The sequence below is a fragment of the Macrobrachium rosenbergii genome, chromosome 46, assembly GCF_040412425.1.
Source record: "Macrobrachium rosenbergii isolate ZJJX-2024 chromosome 46, ASM4041242v1, whole genome shotgun sequence".
NCBI lineage: Eukaryota > Metazoa > Arthropoda > Malacostraca > Decapoda > Palaemonidae > Macrobrachium > Macrobrachium rosenbergii.
In genome coordinates this window covers 51,773,365-51,794,097 of record NC_089786.1, presented here as the reverse complement: position 1 = coordinate 51,794,097, position 20,733 = coordinate 51,773,365, and the positions used below count along the sequence as shown (strand labels likewise).

Genomic DNA, 20,733 nt, shown 5'->3' with positions numbered 1-20,733 from the left:
AGCTGCATTACTTGAAAAGGGAAACAAAGCTGAGATCGTTTGTTAAAATTTAAAAGGCTGGTGAGAAGAATTTGACAATGTCCTTAGGAACCAATACCCAAGTGGCTTAATACAAAAATTACAGAAATACAATTAAATTAATGTGCTAAAGTAATAAAATCAAAAGTAAAAAAGGACAACATACTGACAATACACTCTTCTAGAACTAAGTTATGTTGTGTTTCATCTATAATATTTGGGGATTCCTTCGTTTCCCTGGTGTTCCCACAGGACCTTCTCATAAGTCTTCGAGTATTCGAGAAACCACTATTAATCTCTACCTTTCTCATAAGCTCAATTCACCGTACCAAATAAACTTTAATTTTCAAAATAATCTTGAGTCCGATTTTATCATAGCAAAAGATATTGGATGGAGCCTCTGAATATGATGATCTTGTTACTATAAGATCTAAAGAGTAAGGAGGTATGCGCACAACAGGTTGAATACACGACCTCTTCTGCGCAGTGACGTATACTTTCTATTTTTTACATTTTTGTAATCCGAAGCCTTGATAAACAAAGTCCTTTTTAATTGCTTGCTCTCATTGAAGAAGCTGATAATATTACAGTAGTAGCTTCATTTATATTAATTGTCGAATCAATAATAATAATAATAATAATAATAATAATAATAATAATAATAATAATAATAATAATAATAATAATGATAATAATGCAATACCATGGGACACCAGAGTAGATGAGAAAGAAGGAGAAAAAATTGATAAGTATCAAGACCTGAAAATCGAAATAAGAAGGATATGGAATATGCCAGTGGGAATTATACCCATAATCACAGGAACACTAGGCACGATCCCAAGATCCCTGAAAAGGAATCTGGAAAAACTAGATGCCGAAGTAGCTCCAGGACTCATGCAAAAGAGTGTGCTACTAGAAACAGCGCTCCCAGTGAGAAAAGTGACGGACTCCTAAGGAGGCAGGATGCAACCCGGAACCCCACTCTATAAAAGCCACCCTGTCGAATAGGATGACTGTGATAGAAAAAAAAATAATATTTAGCGCTCTCCTAATCAGTATCCTGTTGGAGACAAGGCCCTCTCGTCCCGTACAGGTATTTATTACCTTATTACTCATACGTCGTTATGTAAGACGAGGAAAAATTAACAGGAACATTATACTGCTATTGAGGCTGCCCGTTGGCGTAGCAATGTTTAATTGTATTGGTATATATTGCGTGAATTCACGTTTGTATCTGTGTTATATCAGTGGTAGAAAAATGTCAGTTACCTCTCTCTCTCTCTCTCTCTCTCTCTCTCTCTCTCTCTCTCTCTCTCTCTCTCTCTCTCTCTCCGTTGCAAAGTCAATAAAAAAAGATTGCATATATTTATTTAGACTGCATAGATTTATTTATGGGTCCTGTAAACATTAATAGAAACATTTCATAACTAAAGATATGATTGATATTGCGTAGTGTCAAATTAATTGCTTTACGCACGAAACTGGATATTAGCATTCTCTCTCTCTCTCTCTCTCTCTCTCTCTCTCTCTCTCTCTCTCTCTCTCTCTCTCTCTCTCTCTCTCTCTCTCTCTACGCACTGTAAGCATCAGAAAAATAGGATAACAATAGATATGATTGTTTTGTTATAATGCGAAATTGATTGCATAACATACGTAATTGGGCAAATGCTCCTCCCTCTCTCTCTCTCTCTCTCTCTCTCTCTCTCTCTCTCTCTCTCTCTCTCTCTCTCTCTCTCTCTCTCTCTCTCTCTATTGTAAAACCATTTGAAAAACGTTGGTATACATTTATGGATCTTTTTTAAACATCAAAAACATAATTTGGCAAAAAATAAGTATGACTAGTTTGCCATTAATGCAATTACACAACATATGACATTTAGATATTGGCTCCTCTCTCTCTCTCTCTCTCTCTCTCTCTGTGTGTGTGTGTGTGTGTGTGTGTACACTGTAAAAACACTGGAAAAGATTTCGTATATACTTAAGGGTCCTGTAAACCTTAAAAAATTGATAACAAGAAATATAATTGGTGTGACATAATGTCAAATTGATTGCACAACACTAGATATTGGCCCCATTCTCTCTCTCTCTCTCTCTCTCTCTCTCTCTCTCTCTCTCTCTCTCTCTCTCTCTCTCTCTCTCTCTCTCTCTCTCGCAAGGATTGCCTTATAGACCGTAAACCTACCAAAAGACGATAGACCCAGTGCAAAGAATAACGAAAGAGAGAAAGAGAGAAAGAAAGCGATCCGGCTTGATATTGGGTGTCAACTCCGCCCCTATGAAACCCGATAGGGAAGAGACCACCTTCCTTCCATGTGGCCGTAATGCCTTCACCCCGATCGGGTCAGTTCAGACCGAATCGGCGATCGGCGTCAGTCGCGAGGGTGGAGGAAGAAGAAGAAGAAGAAGAGGAAGAAGAAGAAGAAGAAGAAGACGAAGAAAAAATCTAGAAGTTTCGGGAGCTAATGATGAAGTTGTAGTTAAAAAACGAATTGGAACATCCTTTGCAAGCACAGAGAAAGATGGGCCGTTGCATAGCAGTGACTAAAAAAAAACTTAGAGTGATTGTGCAATGTTAAAAAGATCCGAAAAACTAGGTTAAAAACTCGTGCTTTGTTTATACGCTGGAAAAGGAAAAACAAAACACGAAAAATGATACGTGTGAATTCTGACTGACAGATTTGTCAACAGACATTGCTGTTTCCTAGAAGGAATTTATAAACGTACAGCTGTGCTTAGTGACAGAAAATAATCGCGTCTTTGATTTGAGGGAAGTCTAACAAGAAAGTTATTAATTTTGATGTCACTATCATCATCAGTATCATCAAGAGCTTGTTGACTAAATACAAGCATCACCATTCACAGGTCTTCAGTATATATTGAGGGTATGTTTTGTTTTTTCATATTTTAATAGAATTATCAATTGTTTTACTTAGATTGGTCAATTCCACGCGAATACGCAAAAGCTTTTTGAAAAGGAACTTTGTATAAAGATGTTTCCGGAATGAAAAGGATATTATAATAATAATTATGATAACTCTTGTTGCTATGCTTGTTTTTGTTGGAAAATAATTGTATATACCTAAATACTTACACATATGTATATATATATATATGTATATATGTATATATATATATATATATATATATATATATATATATATATATATATATATATATATATATATATATGTATATATATGCCAACAGCTCAGGTGAAGTCAGTCCCGTATATTATAAAGACTCAGGAAACACAGAAGACTTAGGAAAATTCCCTCTACAAAACTTAACGCATCAAATAATCAATTAAAGAAGAATATATATATATATATATATATATATATATATATATATATATATATATATATGTATGTATATATATATATATACTGTATATATATATATATATATATATATATATATATACACAAACACACACCGTCTGTATATCATATCACAAGACAAATATCACTCCCTTGTAACCTTTAAAAGCCAATAGCTGATCATTTTCCCGAGAGAAACCTACCTTTCGGGTCGTAAGCCGATCCAGGTCTCATCAGACCTGTAGACTTTCTCACCAAACGCGTTTCGAACCCGTTGGAACCCGTAGCCAATCAGCGCCCTCGGGTCCTTGGTCCTTATGCAACGCCGTGACGTCACGCTTCATCACCGGATATGCCTTTGATTTCGGCGCTGCGGTTGGGGTGAAATTTGTTTTGTCAGCTAGTAAGTTTATTTCATCAATTTTACAGAATTTATTTTGCGGTTGGTGTGGAATTTGTTTTATCAGTTTGTAAGTTTATTTAATAAATTTGGCGGGATTTATTTGATACATTTCTGAAATTTGTGGAATAATTTTTAAAAATTTATTTCATAATTCTTAAAATTTATTTTATCATTTGTAAGATTTATTTTGTGAATCTATAAGATTAATTTCATAATTCTTAAAATTTATTTCATAGATCTATAAATTTGTTTAATAAATTTATGAAGTTATTTCATAAATTTATGAAGTATATTTCCTAAATTTTTGAAATTTATTTAATAAATTGACAAAATTTATTTCATAAATTTATCAAATTTATTTCATAAATGTATCAAATTTATTTCAAAAATTTATCAAATTTATTTCATAGATTTATAAATTTATTTCATAATTCTGAAAATTTATTTCAGAAATTTATAGAATTTATTCCATAAATCTATAAAATTTATTACATAAATTTTATAGATTTATTTCATAAATTTATAAAAGCTATTTCATAATTCATAAAATTCATAGAATTTATTTCATAAATGCTCCGTTACTGCTTATTTTTAGTTAGATTTCTAAACATTATTATCGTTATTGTTTTTTCTCTGTATTACATAATTTCAATTTCATTTTTTCTGTATTAATCGGGAGTAGCTGTTCCTTATGTACTCGTGTGGTAGAATGTATACATAAATCCATAAAGTCAACATATACATAAATGCATACAAGTGTGTATGAATAAATGCTTTGTAACCTGTGGATACATAACACATGCAAATGTGTATGAATTTGTATTTCTACAATAAAATTACAGAATATTAAAACCTACTTAAACAACAAAGAACTCAAAAAGTTCAATTTTTTCAACAGAAATAAAAATGTTTTCAATAGTAATACATTTATACTCTTTTCCCATAGACACAAAATACTGCTGGTCATCTGATCTCTAATGCTATACAACGTAGTTTTTGGTTAGCACTTGGATGGGTGACCATCCTGGAATTCCAGGTGCCCTCGGAACATAAGCCCCTAGAACATCTGTAGGGTGCGGAGTGGGGCTAGCGGCCTCATCCCAGAATACTTGCTGAAAAAGGGAAATGGTAAGACCTTTATTTTTCCACTGAAAGGTGGTGGTACCAGAGAGGTACAGCCTCCTGGTTTCCCAGGAGGTCTTTAAGAGTGAGGCTGCGAGCCTCACGCCCTTTTTATTGATCCCAGTACCTAGTCACAACTGGAACTGTAGGTTGTGAATGGAAGTAATTTTTAGACTCAGGTAGAACACCTATTTGACTGATATATGTATGTATGTATGCATGTATACCTATCAGTTTTCCATACTCAAGATTAATGGCAGTAATAATCTTTGCATCTATTGCAAAAATGAAAATAAAAGTACCCCAAAACAGAAGCACAACCAATTCACCTTTTTCATAAAGACAAGACTGACCTTGGTAAGCAGTAATGTGGGTGGTCTCTTTGACCCGCCAAGGTCGTAAATTGACCCCACATCTGATGGTGGTCACAGCCTCTCTTTCCACTTCCTGAAGTGAGGAACTGGTAACGTGATCTGTGAGATACCTAGAGAGAGAGAGAGAGAGAGAGAGAGAGATTTCATTTCAGTCTGTTTCCTATTAGCCAGAGGTTATTGACCGAATGGCTTCTTGTGTGGTACTTTGAAGAGCTGTTGACTTTTGGCAGATTCATGGGTGGTATTCTAGTAGCAGTATATGTACAGTATATATATATATATATATATATATATATATATATATATATATATATATATATATATATATATATATATATTGTATACATATATATACATACACTATATATATATATATGTATATATATACATATTTACCAACGCTCAATATCTATTGTAGAAATTTCTAAAAAAAATATACATTGTAACTTGAGTCATAAGACAGAACCATAGTACTGTAGGATCATAAGCCGAAGGTTCCAAGAGTGAAAAACATTTAAAACCAGTTTCGGTTTCCACGTCACTGGGTTTGTGCGATAACTGCCGAATCGACGTACCGGTCGGCATCAAATTTAGAGGGATAATTTGCCGTTCATAGACTCCCCACAAAGAATCCATTAATTCGTCATTGCTTTACTGTTGCTAAACAACATCTAAACTACGTAATTTCAATATCCTATCTCACAAATATAAAATTAAAATCATAAAAATCTGGAGGTAATTATTAAGATTTTTGTTTTCTTAAAAGAAAACTATTGTGCCGGCTTTATCTGTCCGTCCTCACTTTTTTCTGTCCGCACTTTTTTTCTCCGCACTTTTTTCTGTCCGCACTTTTTCTGTCCGCCCTCAGATCTTAAAAACTACTGAGGCTAGAGGGCTGCAAATAGGTATGTTGATCATCCACCCTCCAATCATCAAACATACCAAATTGCAGCCCCCTAGCCTCAGTAGTTTTTATTCTATTTAAGGTTAAAGTTAGCCACAATCGTGCATCTAGCAACGATATACGCCAGGCCACCATCAGGCCGCCGTTAAAGTTTCATGGGCCGCGGCTCATACAGCATTATACCGAGACCACCGAAAGATAGATCCATTTTCGGTGGCCTTGAGTATACTCTGTACAGAAGACACTGCTAGGAACATCGTTCAAATTATATTTATCATCATCAGATTAAGGAGCAGATGTCCAGTAGTTCTGGGTGAGTGTGTGATACGGCGTTAGCAGATGTGACTAATCTCTTTTGTCTGTCTATCTCACATATTCTTGCGAAGGGTCACGAATGTATATTGTATACATATTCATATATGCATATATAAATATATATACATATGTATATATAAAGATATATAAATGTATATATAAATATATGTAAATATAAATGTATATATATTTGTGTGTGTGTATGTATGTATGTATGTATGTATGTATGTATGTATGTATGTATGTATGTATGTATGTATGTGTATATACAGATTCATGTACTGCACACTCACAAGCACGCACAGTACGTAAATATTACAATTACGAGAGCGAACCCTTACACTTCCTATTGTTTGTTTATTATTTATCAGGTTGCATTCTGATAAGACTTTGCTGCTGCCAGATGGCCCGGTGCCCCCCAAAAAACATGAATCCGCCAAAACAGATGTTATAATTCAGGGCATTCAGTTTCGTCATCGCCTCTTTTTGCGAAGGAGATTATGGGAGAAGACGCGGCTCTCAGTCACCTGTTTAAAATGTCATTTGTGCGTCTTGTCTCGACGGTCAGTAAGATATATTTTCGTTTCCTTTGTTTATTTTTCTGCTGAATTTCGAATTTCAGGCGTTCGGCTTTTGATCAGCTTTAAAATAATCCCCCTTTTTCACAAAAAAGGGGGATGGGGTTGAATTCTAATTTTTTTTAGGCATACTATTCTATTCCTGATCACCAATACTTCGTCTCATTCAAAATTGAACTTTGTTTCTTGAAAGATAAAGAAATTGGAGCAGGTTGGATTTCCAAGACTTCGATGGCTTATAATTCAAATTTTTTTTTGGTGAACGTCTCATTTGGTTCTTTAATAATCCAGCTGAAACTAGTTTCATTTTTCTCATTTCGATTTCCGGTGTTCCTCTAGAATTTGTTATTCTTTTCTTTTAATAATTCAGTTTAGATATTTCATCTTACTTCCTCTTTCGCTTTGTTAGTCTCTGCCGGTTGGTCGGAAATCCGAGGTCCACGTCAGGCATCCTGCTCTCTTGCACGGGGGCTTCATTAGGAAAATATTTATCAAATACACCATATGGTCAGTGGAATCATCCCTGCGTAATTTGAAAGCAAAATCTCTGAATTGAAATCAAATATCTTTAAGAGAATCAGTGAATTTGGATCGAGCCATGTACAAAGATGGATAGACTTTTCTATAAATTCATATACTGAACGTATGAAAATGTTGTTAATTATAACTAATCTGATTATTCTCTCCATAATCCTTGCAGAATTTTAACATGTCGGCCAAATATTCATTACAATAATTGCATATTTAAGTAAATATCCAGCATTTACTGAAAAACATCCACGATTATTGCGCGATTTTTCCGTGTCGTCCAAATATGCGTTACGATAATTGAATATTTGAGCAATGAACCAATCTGTACTTAAAAAAACCTCTTACAATAATTGAATATTAAAGTAAATATCTAATAAGTACTGAAAGACCTCCAAACTTTGGACAATGCTGATTGCATTTCGAAGATAATCCTCATTTTCATTAGAGAATCGAATCGAATATATAGATATCTGTTTTTTTAATCTTCATTATTGAGCTGATTCGAATGTGTAAATATCTGTTTAACCATTTGCTGAAACAGCCCGTCAAATTTCTGCTAAGCACCTGGGTATTGATGTTGCAAGTTTTCGTATGATTGGAAAAAATATGAAATGTTTGAAACATAACTTGGAATATAATAATCTATTAAAACACAGGTTATTGAACTTACCACAAGTACCTGGGTATTAATGATGCAAGTTTTTGTATGATGAATATATGAACTGATTGCCATGCATTATGTAAAATTTGCCTGATGGTATATAAAACGAGTAAAATAGTTTTCTGTACAGCCAATACAGCGTATAATCAAGGCCACCGAAAATAGATCTATCTTTCGGTGGTCTCGGTATAATGCTGTATGAACCGCGACCCATAAAACTTTAACCATGGCGTGGTGGTGGCCTGGCCTATATCGTTGCCAGACGCACGATTATGGCTAACTTTAACCTTAAATAGAATAAAGACTACTGAGGCTAGAGGGCTGGAATTTGGCATGTTTGATGACTGGAGGGTGGATGATCAACATACCAATTTGCAGCCCTCTAGCCTCAGTAGTTTTTAAGATCAGGGGGTGGAAAGAAAAAGTGCGGACGGACAGACAAATTCGACACAATAGTTTTCTTTTACGGAAAACTAAAAATGATATTAAATGATATTATATGATATTAAACACAGTCTCTCTTCACGCCATTAATCAAGTAACAAGAATATCGCATAAAAAAAGTGTTCTTAAGTGGGAACACTTAAGAACGAAAAAAAAAAAAATAACAATTCACTTTATATCCTTTGATCCCTCGAGCAACGCGATCAACCCATCTCTGATTCGGAGAGAACTAAATCACGGTTCTTTTACGATAGTTAAAAAAAAAAATATTTTTTAAGTTGAATCATTGTGCTGACGTCATCACTAAGCCATGACCACTTGGCACTAGGTAAGATGTCAGATGCCTAACTTTATTTTTGTAGTTTTCGCTTTGTTTTTATCCGTTTTAGGAGTCTTTATTTATTTTATCTGAATTCGTTTTTAATAATTTCTTTTATTTTGTGTTTTTTTGGGTGGTAATTTTTTTTATTGTATACTAGTCCTTTTTTTCATTCTGATTTTGTTTTTCAGTTCACCAGCTTCCTCGTCAGCGAGGGATGCCAGATGCTGATTTTTACATCTAGGTTTTTTCTGTTTCAAATCTATATCTTAAAACGTCTCTGTAACCTCTAGTTACATTGCCATTAACAGTAATTTACATTTATTCTATTGACAGTTCACTAACAATAACAAACAATTTCAACCTTATTCCATTTATTTACGCTTATTTAGAAAACACAGAACCTTAACTTGGGCAAATAAACGACCTTGTCCCAAATGTACTTACTCTCGTTCGGACGACAAAATACCTCTGGCATTATTCACCGCAATTTCTTCGGTCGAGGCGCAGAGCGCGCGATGCGCATGTGTCGTGGACAGCGCTGCACATGCGCGGATTAAGATATCAGTTGCGTTCTCGCCTCTCGACTGCACAGCTGTCCGAGTGAGGAAACGTTAGATGCACAAATAGCAGAGATAGCTATATACGTGATCCGGTGAGACTGAGTGATGTGCGCATGCGTGTGTGTGTGTGTGTGTGTGTATTGGCATATGTCGTGCATGCAGTGCGTAGCAATGCATACGGCGTATGCATGTGCATGTATATGATCTTGGTGCATACACATGTGTATGTAGATAGATAGATAGATAGATAGATATTTAGATGGATTATGTATATAAAATATATATATATATATATATATATATATATATACATACATATATATATATATATATATATATATATATATATATATATATATATATATATATATATATAAAGAGAGAGAGAGAGAGAGAGAGAGAGAGAGAGAGAGAGAGGTGCCCGAATAATACAGCTTTCCGGGTTCCCTGAAAATCTATAAGGATGAGGCTGCTAGCCCCACACCCTTTGTTTTTAAGACAGGCAAGCACCTCTACTCATTGGGTGGACTGGTGGGCGGTAGGCTAGAAACAGCCCAAGGACATGATGAACTCTGATCGGACTTCCCAAATATATATTCATATGTATATACTATATACAGACACTAGCTCAACCCCGTGACGTCACTCAAGCGCCCAGCCATCAGTCTGTGAAGCTCAAATCCACACCAGATGTCACAGAAGGCACTGGGGTTGTGGGGAGTGGGGGGGGAGGGGTTTCTGTGGGGAGTCCCAATATGGCGGCCAAAGTGCCTTATACAGCGTTCAGATTTCGCCCCCGAATGTGGTGTGTGTATCAGGTTGTGGTCGCCGCTGCCTGTTGCGGGGTGAACGCCGAGATCTCCACTGTGTTTTCGGTGCTTATCTCGCAGATTTTGGGGCCCAGGGTCATATACCTGTGTCGTTGACTATATCTCCCGGTAGTGGTTTCACATCTCTCTCTCTTTCTCTCTCTCGTAGTTTTCTATTACGTCTCGAAGCTCAGTGAAGACATAATCGGAAGACGGGAATTAATTCAAGAGCCGTGAGGTATTTTGTACACGAGTGTCGAATGTCTTGTAATCTGCGCATGCGCGGGCAGGTCTGGTGTGAAACGATTCAATGTAAACATCGCACGGTTGCTTGTCTATGGCACTGTCGACGACGCGTCAGTGGAATTCAATCCTGCGGATCAGTTTTCTTCAGGAAAGATACCGTGTATGTCAGGTTTCTTGATAGAAAGGCATATTTCTGGGAGGCAGGTCTTCTCACGCGGAAGACGACGCCTGGGAAACTGTCTCTTCGTCCTTCCCGAATTTTGCAGGAAAATGGAAGAAGAAGAAGACGGGGACTGATGTAAACACTAGTGGCTATACACGAAGAAGCGATAAACCTTTGAACTGACAGAATTCCACAAACTTACTATAGAGAAACAGAAACAATCGAGCTGTTACCTAGAGGCACGCCGTCCGTTTCGGAAGAATTAAGTCGCATGATGCTAAACTTTTTCTTTAAACTGCCAAAGACTAGAACCCGGTTGGCGCCAAATTTGATCTGAATATTCCCACTATGCCGGCATAAGGGGTCAAGTTACTTCAATTCTGTCTATTTTGTGAATGGGGTCGAGTCCCTACAGATTATTTATCTATTTATTTATTTATTCATTTCATTTAGTCCTTTTCATTTATTCCGTTTCTTGATTTGTGACCAGAGAAAGATTAGAACTAGACAGGACCGTTTCCCCTACACCAACGGGAGGTTCTATATTTCTGTAGTTCTGTAGTTCTGTAGTTCTGTATAGGTTCGACTGTAGCTGTGCAGTTACTAATATATTATTGTAATAATATTTTCATTTGTGATCGATAGACTGAAGGGATTTTTCTATTAGTAATAATTTAAACCAAAAATCAGAAAACCCAGTACAGTGACCAAAGACCAGGTAGGTCAAATCTCGACCATACATCGAGATCACGTGACAGTAATCAAATGGTAGTTATACTGAATTGCATATAGAATTTAGGCCAAAGGCCAAGCACTGGGACCTATGAGGTCACTCAGCGCTGAAACGGAAATTGACAGCAAAAGGTTTGAAAGGTGTAACAGGAGGAAAACCTCAAAGCAGTTGCGCTATGAATCAATTGTTAGGAGAGGGTGGAAAGTAAGGTGGAAGAAAGGTAATATGAAAGGAGGTACAGTAAAAGGAACGAAAGGGGTTGCAGCTAGGGGTCGAAGGCACGCTGCAAAGAACCTTAAGCAATGCCCACAGTGCACCGCATGAGGTGCACTGACGGAGCTATCACTCCTACGGGGAATGGCAGTTATAAAACGAACAATTAATTCATTTTTTTTGTCTTGCAGATAAATAACGACGGTCATCATGCGGTGGTCAAACGCCTTGTTACTTTGGGTGACAGTAATTCAAGGTAATTATATAAAGTAATTTTGCTACGTATTTTTGTTTGAGATGCAATTATTGATCAAATTACAATTAAACGGTAATTACAAATACAAGATGCACATTAAATACACCATTAGGATTATATAGATATGGTGATTAAAATAGTTATATAAATAGCGTTAATAAATAAAACAAGAATTCGAAAACACATCACTAAATATGAAACGAACAAAACTTTACACATCAATAAATCGTAAATGTATTCCAAAGTAAGCATATAAATGTGTTCTAGAGTAAACATTTAAATGTATTCCAGAGTAAGCATATAAATGTATCCCGCAGTAAGTATTTAAATGTATTCTAAAGTAAGCACTTAAATGTATTCTAGAGTAAGTAATTCAATGTATTCTAGAATAAGCACTTAAATGTATTCCAGAGTAAGCATTTAAATGTATTCTAGAGTAAGTACATCAATGTATTCTAGAGTACGCATTTAAATGCATTCTAGAGCAAGCACTTAAATGTATTCCAGAGTAAGCATTTAAATGTTTTCTAGAGTAAGTACATCAATATATTCCGAAGTACGCATTTAAATGCATTCTAGAGTAAGCACTTAAATGTATTCTAGAGTAAACATTTAAATGCATTCTAGAGTGACTACAGCAATGTATTCTAGAGTACTCACCTAAATGTATTCTAGAGTAAGCACCTAAATGTATTCTAGAGTAAGCACCTAAATGTATTCTAGAGTAAGCACGTGCCATTTGATTTCCAACCCACGTAACACCAACACAATATCAATGAAAAGAAAATAGGACAAAATAAAAAAAATTAACAACTCTTACCAACCAGAATACCGTAGGATCTAACCGACCAGTCTCTTTCTAAAGTGCTTCTTTCAAAGTCACTTCGTACCTTCAAGAACTTCCTTTAGAAGTCAGTACGTACTTTCAAATGCCAGGGAGTCTAAACAACAGTAACAAGAGACTATAGATTAGCAGCTACCAGCTGGCTCCGTTCGGACTCCTTGAAGTTTGACCAGACTTTTCAGATTTCGTAATTTGCCGAAAAATATACTCAGTAGGATATTGGAAGGTAACGTCAGATATTACGTTTCTTAGGAATACAACACTGTAGAGTGGTATATTTAAGGAGAACAGACGCATCAAGAAAATAAATTTAAAGCAACTTAGAATGCATATATATATATATGTGTATATGCATATATTATATATATATATATATATATATATATATATATATATATATATATATATATATATATATATATGTGTGTGTGTGTGTGTGTGTGTGTGTGTGTGTGTGTGTGTGTGTGCAGTAGTGTTTGTATTTCGTTACAAGTATAATTATGTTCGTGGGATATAAGGGAACCGATGAGAATGGTTTTATTAATGGATGAGAAAAACGGAGCCCAAAATAATAAGAGGTTCTGGATCGTGGGAAAGGCTGGATCTAGTGACTGAGAGAGAGAGAGAGAGAGAGAGAGAGAGAGAGAGAGAGAGAGAGAGAGAGGGAGAGAGAGAAAACATTCCGGTTATGTTAAGTTCCATTAGTTTTTAAAGCCCAGTTTTATTCCTGTCAGTTTTATGTCGATATTAATATTTTCGTAAATCTTGATAGTATGTACTGTACACATACACACATATATGTACATATATGTATATATGTATTTATTCATCTATACATTGCATATAAATATATATATATATATATATATATATATAAATAGATGGATAGATAGATACATAGACAGTTAGCTATATAAATAGAACGATGAATAGATAGACCAATAGACAGACAGTTAGAAATAACACCATCCACCTATTTTAGCCAATCAAAAAAGCTCAATCAAGTTGCAATCTTCTCTCCATCAACATCAACATTTTCAATATTTTCTCCCAAATCTCAATCACCTTAAGAACAATTACCAACCAGCACTAAAAGTACCCAACTAACCTCCTCCATTTTCAGCAACTGTGAAATGCCACCCAATGGAATCGGAATTGCAGGCGGGCCTCGAGGAAGGTTCGGAGACGCGTCCAGCAGATTCTTCAGCAGACACTGCTCTAGCAGAAGAAGCAGTACAGACACCACCTGCTGGTTCTGTAAGTTTGCCAGTTTGCCAGATTTCTGTCTGTGAATTCTTTCGTCTTTCTAATGTCTGTTCAGAGGTCGATTTGTTTTGTGAAATTATACTTTTTTGGGCAGATTTCAAGATATTCTGGAACCTCGTCGTTCTAGGTAATGTTTGAATGGAATTGAATATATAAAATTTAGGCCAAAGGCCCAGCGCTGGGACCTATGAGGTCATTCAGCGCTGGGAATTATACTGAAACAATTATCAGGAGAGGGTTGAGGACGATAAGTTGAAAGAAAGAGAATGTGAACGGAGGTACAGTAAAAGGAATGAAAGGGGTTGTTTTAGATTCTTGTAGCAATCTTTGAAAAGCGCTGAATTTTTACTTTCAGTTCAATGTATTTCTAATTTTAGGGAGTGGACCTTTTGCATCTCTCATTAACTGTACTGTGCTGTCATTCTTTTCCTGTAATTACCAAGAAAACTCACTTTTGGGAATCTTTCCAGGATGATTCCTCAGCGGCCATTACCTCTGACTACCTCCCCAAGACTGTCCCTACAGCGACAACACTGGTGGAAACAGAATCAGAGTCCCTTGGTGCTAATGCCGACACCCCAAGCCCCTTTGAACCTTCGCCTTACAGGATCGAGCACTCTCTGGGTTCTTTGCTGACCTCCTCACCTCCTAGGGAAGACAGCAGGGCGTCTACGCCTCAGACGTTTTCTTCTTCTTCTCCCGTTAGGGGAGACCTTCCCCTGGACCTTGACTCAGAAGAGAATACGGATGAGGATATAGAATATTATTTTCTCGGTCCAACCCAAAGTATGCTCTTTGGGCCGCTGCCGGTACTGCCTAACTCAACAGCAGGTCATCAAGTTTTGGAAGAAGAAGAAGGAGAAGGAGAAGAAGAAGAAGAAGGAGAAGGAGAAGAAGATTCTGTAGATATCAGTGGTCTACAGGTCGGTGATCTGCAAGCGTCCCATGAGAGAAAGGAGGTCATTGATGTTGGAAATCTGTTGGAAGTCGACCCAGAGTTCACAGACCTGGTCACAGACGAGGATATATCTTCTTCTTCCATTACAGTAACAAAACCACCACCACCACCACCACCAGTCCATCCTCCAACACCATCCCCAACAACGGCGTCGGTTTCTCCACCCAACACACTTGCCTCCGGGAGCCTGACCAAATCAGCTGCCGCGTCGGCGGATATCCATCACAACAAATCGAAAAACCATTTCAACAGCTTCGTGGACTTTGCCAACATGATGCCCACGACGGAACTGCCCGAGGTGATAACCGTCTTCACCTCCTCGCCCTTGCACCTCCACGACAAGTGGACCTGGTTCTTCCTGATCCTGAGGGGCGACTGCCACTTCGTCGACCTCAAACACTCCTACATCCTCTTCTACGACTTCGTCAAGTCCCTGTCCGCGCTCCTACTCTACAACAGGGAGCACATCATCGTCGATTCCATGACCTGCTCCGGCAGGAGGATGACGGTGAACATGTCGATCGACTCCCTCTACTACCCGAACTGCGAGAAGGACCTGCGGACTCTCCTGTCGCACCGGAATCTGAGGGTGGACCTCCACAACGCCTCCTTCTACATCCACTCCTACGAGACTAAGCGGACCCTCCTCTTCGAGACGAAGGAGGCCCACAGCGAGAAGAAGGACCCCTACGTCCTCTACGTGACGTTGGGGGGCGTCGGGATATCCCTCGTCTGCATCTTCTTCGCCGGGGGGCTGTTCGCGATGTACCAGTGCCTCGTCGTCAGGAAGAACAGGGCCGGTCAGACGGATCTGTCGAGCAGGTACAGGGCCGAGTCGCCCCGGAGCCTCTGTCCGAAGTACGAGATCGACCAGAGCATGAGTTTCTCTGACCAGAGGACCTACAGCGTCAACATGTACAAGAGTTACACCGACCTGACCGCCCCTGACCTCTACAGTCACCTGGGGTCACCCAATCATGCGGACCAGGAGAAGGAGAAGGTGCCAAACGGACCGACGATACTGACCAAGATTCCCAAGGAGAAGAACAAGAAGAATAAGAAGAAGAAGAAGAAGAAAAACAACAGCAACACCCCGGGCATCTACGGGCTCAACGACTGCGAGACCTACCAGGAGTTCTGGTCGGAGAGCATCACCCAGACCAACGAGGACTTCCTGACCGTCCGCAACCTGAACACGATGACCTCCTCCTTCAAGACGAACGTCAAGGAATCGGACAGCGACAGCCTTTACCCTCTGCTGAAGAAGAAGAAGAAGATGATGGCGGCGCCCATGCCCTCCCCGAAGAAGCCTTCGAGGGTCATAGACGATTTCCCTCTTCCGCCACCTCCTCCCCACCCTCCTCCTCCTCCACCTCCTCCTCCAACGACCTGTCCCTCGTCCCCCGTCATCAGCAAGGGCGTCTTGGAGCGGATGGACCAGCTGATCAGCGACACGTATTCCAACAGCACTCCGGACGTCACGTCGGCCAACGGGTACTCGAGGTCGTACTCTAACACGACCATCAACATTTCGAGCGCCTTCCCCGGCAGCAGCAGCGTTCCGGGGGGCGCTTCTAAGAAGAACTGCACGACGACGACGACGAATTCCTCGAGCGAGAGGGCGCCTTCCGTCGTGGACCAAAGGGCCCCGCCCCCTTCGACGAGCGCCTCCGCCGATAATCTGTGCCTGACGAGGATAACTTTCATGGGTATGGATAATCCTTCTTTTAGGATTGAGACGGATATGTGACGAGATAGATTCTTCTGTTTTCTGAATGTTTATCGTTGCATTACTCGATTTTAATCGCGACTTCATTCAGTCTGTGAGAAAGTTTGTGCATTTTATTCCAGGAATTAAGCCGCCAAATTATTACTGCAAGGCTACTTAATATACAGTAATATATTTCCAATATATTGTACCAATATATTGTACCTTTATCATTGTCATACAGGTTTAAACTTATATTTCTCTTCAAAAATTAAATCACGAAATCATAACTGTAAAATTATTTAATATACAATAATATATTACCGATATATTGTACATTTCTGTATAAAAACCTCGTTATTATCTTACAGATTTAAAGTTACATTTTTCTTCAGAAGTTAAGTTATAAAATTATCGCTGTAAAATTATTTAATTTATACAGTAATATACTTCCAATATATTGTACCAATATATTGTACCTTCATAATTGCCATATAGGTTTAAACTTACATTTCCCTTTAAAAATTAAATCACGAAATCCTTACTGTAAAATTATTTAATATACAATAATATATTACCAATATATTGTACATTTTTGTATAAAAACCTCGTTATTATCTTACAGATTTAAACTTATGTATTTCTTCAGAAGTTAAATCATACAGTCATTACTGTAGAGTTATTTAATATACGATTATATATTATCAATACATTGTACATTTCTGTGTAAAACACCCTGTCATTGCCCAGTAAATTTAAACTATATTTTTCTTCAAAAATTAAACCAAAGGTTATTAATATACACTAATATATTACTAACGCATTGTACATTTCTGTATAGATACCCTGTCGTCGTCCTATAGACGTAAACATACATTTTCCTCCAAGTTAACATTGATTTGGTATTTATTTATCGACTTAAAACCTACATCTTCGCCTTCATTATCTTGCCAGAAATGTGTGTTTGGCCCCAGCATTCCAACCCACAGCTATCTCTGGAAGGGAACCAGAGTAAGGGTATGTAGGTCCTCATTCGAAATTACGCAAGTAGATAGATAGGTGGCCAGCTTATATATCACCTGTAATTAGCGAATGCCCAACGTGAGTGGAGGTACCCTTGTCAACTTTCGCTGACTGCGTATGCGTGGTACTGGATCAGTAGTGTTAGAACTAGGTCGAGTGAGCCTGTGGTTAGCGCATGCGTGTTAGAGGATCAGTAGTGTTAGAGCTAGGTCTAGTGAGCCTGTGGTTAGCGCATGCGTGTTATGGGACCAGTAATATTAGAACTAGGTCTAGTGAGCCTGTGGTTAGCGCATGCGTGTTAGAGGATCAGTAGTGTTAGAAGTATGTCTAGTGGGCCTGTGGTTAGCGCATGCGTATCAGGGGACCAGTAATATTAAAAATAGGTCGAGTGAGCCTGTCGTTTGCGCATCCGTATCAGGGGACCAGTAATATCAACACTAGGTCGAGTGAACCTGTGGTTAGCGCATGCGTAGCAGGGTGCTAGTTTTAGGTATCAGTTTGGACTGAATTTAGAATTCTAGAGTTATTCCTATATAAGGCTGTTACTTTACCGAAATTGGCGACAAAATCATAGTCATACATTTTCGAACACTGATGACCTCATATCTGAAGCCAGTTCTGGTTAACAGTTGCCAAATTTGGCTGTTAAATGCGGAAAGACAGCGAAAAAATTGGCTGTTTATGACGGAACTCTGATGAGAAATGACCTAGGGATCTCTGACTTTCAATCAAGCTTCCAGATTTTTTTTTTTACAGAGTAATGACAATCATTCTCGTTTTCTTTTTTTAATCCTGGGGGCGGGGCTGGTTGGGGGGGGTTAATAACATAAAGATTTCAGAGGAGGGGTACATACCTGGTTTAAAAAGAACATAACAGGCTAAAAATATAGTCAACGAACAGGGGCTAATCCAAGTGGCTGACTGTACATCTCATGTTTGCGAGACCACTTAGAAAATATTATTTTTCAGTAAGTACGGAACCCTTTGCATGTTCGAATGTTACTAGAGACACGAAGAATGATTCCATAGCTGACGCTGAATGGTAAAAGCTAGAAAACTGGTAGAAATATAATGAATGATTTTAAGGCTGAAAGTAACCTGGAAAATTGGAATTTAGTATTTTCAGAAAACTGTAGAAAATTGTAAATTACTTTTTCAGAAAATTGCAGAAAATTGTAATTTAGCTTTTCAGAAAGGTGTCTATAGCCAATACCAGTGGATGGCACAGGTATCAGGAGGTTTCAGCATGAGAATTTAGCAGTTTCTGAAGTACAATAGTCTTATTTAAAAAAAAAATGTTTGGTTTATGATTGAATATCATTATTTTTGAAGAAATTCACCATGCAGACAGTCAGGCTTCAGTCCCTGATATTTATAGCACTTCCTAATTTTTTTGTTTTTATCGGAGATGTAATATTCATTTAAACTGACAAACCTAAGAGTCTCTTTTCAATAAAAAAAAATCAGAACGTTAAACAGCTTACCAATTCAAGGCAATCACTCATAGCATTGTGTTCATAACAATGCTAAGAAATGAATATATGTTACAGGTAGATAGTGAAACCAGGGATTTCACGAACTGCCTGAAATTTCAGGCAGATAGCGAAGTGCATTTAGGGACAGTTGATCCCTCAGGGGCCAGTACTAACGGCGAAATACATTTGAACCCCCAGGGGCTAGTACTAAACACGGCGAAACACTGTAGGTGAGTCACTGTTTCGTCGTGTTTAGTACTAGCCGCCCTGGGGGAATCAAAATAATGTCCCTAAGTGCATTTCGCTATCTGCCTGAAATTTCAGGCAGTTCGCGAAATACCCGGTTTCGCTAGCTGCCTGTAACATATATAAGAAAAACTTAGCATTTATTATATTTTTCGTGGTTCGTATAAACATAACAGAGGCATCAGTGATTTTTTTTAGTAAACTATGAGAACAAAATATATAAACTATATATCTCTCTCTTTCAGACCACCTTCATCTGAAGTATCCTTAGTGCGACTCTCTGAACTCAGCTGATAATTTCATGAAATGAAATATCTTAGGTAAATATTTCCTGAGAATTCGGGGTTAGGTGATGTGGTTCCACCAGGTTTATATAATAAATCTTTTTAGCCATTAAGAGAAATATGTCGTTTAGCCAAAAATGCTTCATTTTAACCCAGAGAATTAACATGACTTTGGGTATTGAAAATGGATATCCCACCACATTGCATGAATAAAAACACACACACACACACACACACACACACATATATATATATACATATATATATATATATATATATATATATATATATATAATGTTAATATATTAGAGTAGACACAATGATAACAATTATATGAGGACTTCTGCAAATTTTTTTTTATTTTTACAAATGTTCATTGAGATAATTTAGCCAAGACAAAGTTCATGACAATCTTGCGGCACCCCTAGGCACTGCCTGTGGTACCCCAGGGTGCCACGGCACCCAGTTAGAGAATCACTACTTTATACCAACCGAATGATGGAATATCATACCTCTTTAGTGACAAATAAAAAGCAATCTATCAAGTAATCCAGGTCTACACATAATCTCTTAGTGTCAGATTTGTCAGTCTGATGGAGATTGAAAATGGGTGGTCTTTTTAGAACCATATATTTTTTAATTTACATTTTTAGGTTAAAATCATATCTGTATATAATAATTTTTGTCATTCTACAAGAACTCCTAAAGCCTTTTAGATTGAAACCATATTTCAGTATATTCATTTTTACAATTCTACAAGAACTCTACAGGTTTTTTTCTAGAAATGGTTTAAATCTCAGACATACCTATTACATTTCCTATTTCTATAAATTGATTAGGGGAACAGGGATATTAAATAAGGAATAACTTTTGATGCAAATATAGTCTAGCAGTTATTTTGATGATCACCCGTCCATCCACCGACCAAGCCCAACGTTGCTCACGCTACTGGTCAGA

The 20,733-nt window shown here is 37.6% G+C and overlaps 1 protein-coding gene across 1 annotated transcript; it reads left to right on the top strand.

The window, feature by feature from the left end:
• The first annotated feature begins 2,361 nt into the window (after positions 1-2,361).
• LOC136830332 (uncharacterized) lies at positions 2,362-19,902 on the top strand. Its single transcript, XM_067089772.1, has 6 exons — positions 2,362-2,900; positions 11,908-11,972; positions 13,940-14,073; positions 14,553-16,749; positions 17,703-17,765; positions 19,738-19,902. Exons 2-6 carry the CDS (start codon positions 11,927-11,929, stop codon positions 19,761-19,763), a joined length of 2,466 nt encoding a protein of 821 aa, XP_066945873.1. The 5' UTR covers positions 2,362-2,900; positions 11,908-11,926; the 3' UTR covers positions 19,764-19,902.
• The last annotated feature ends 831 nt before the right edge of the window (positions 19,903-20,733 follow it).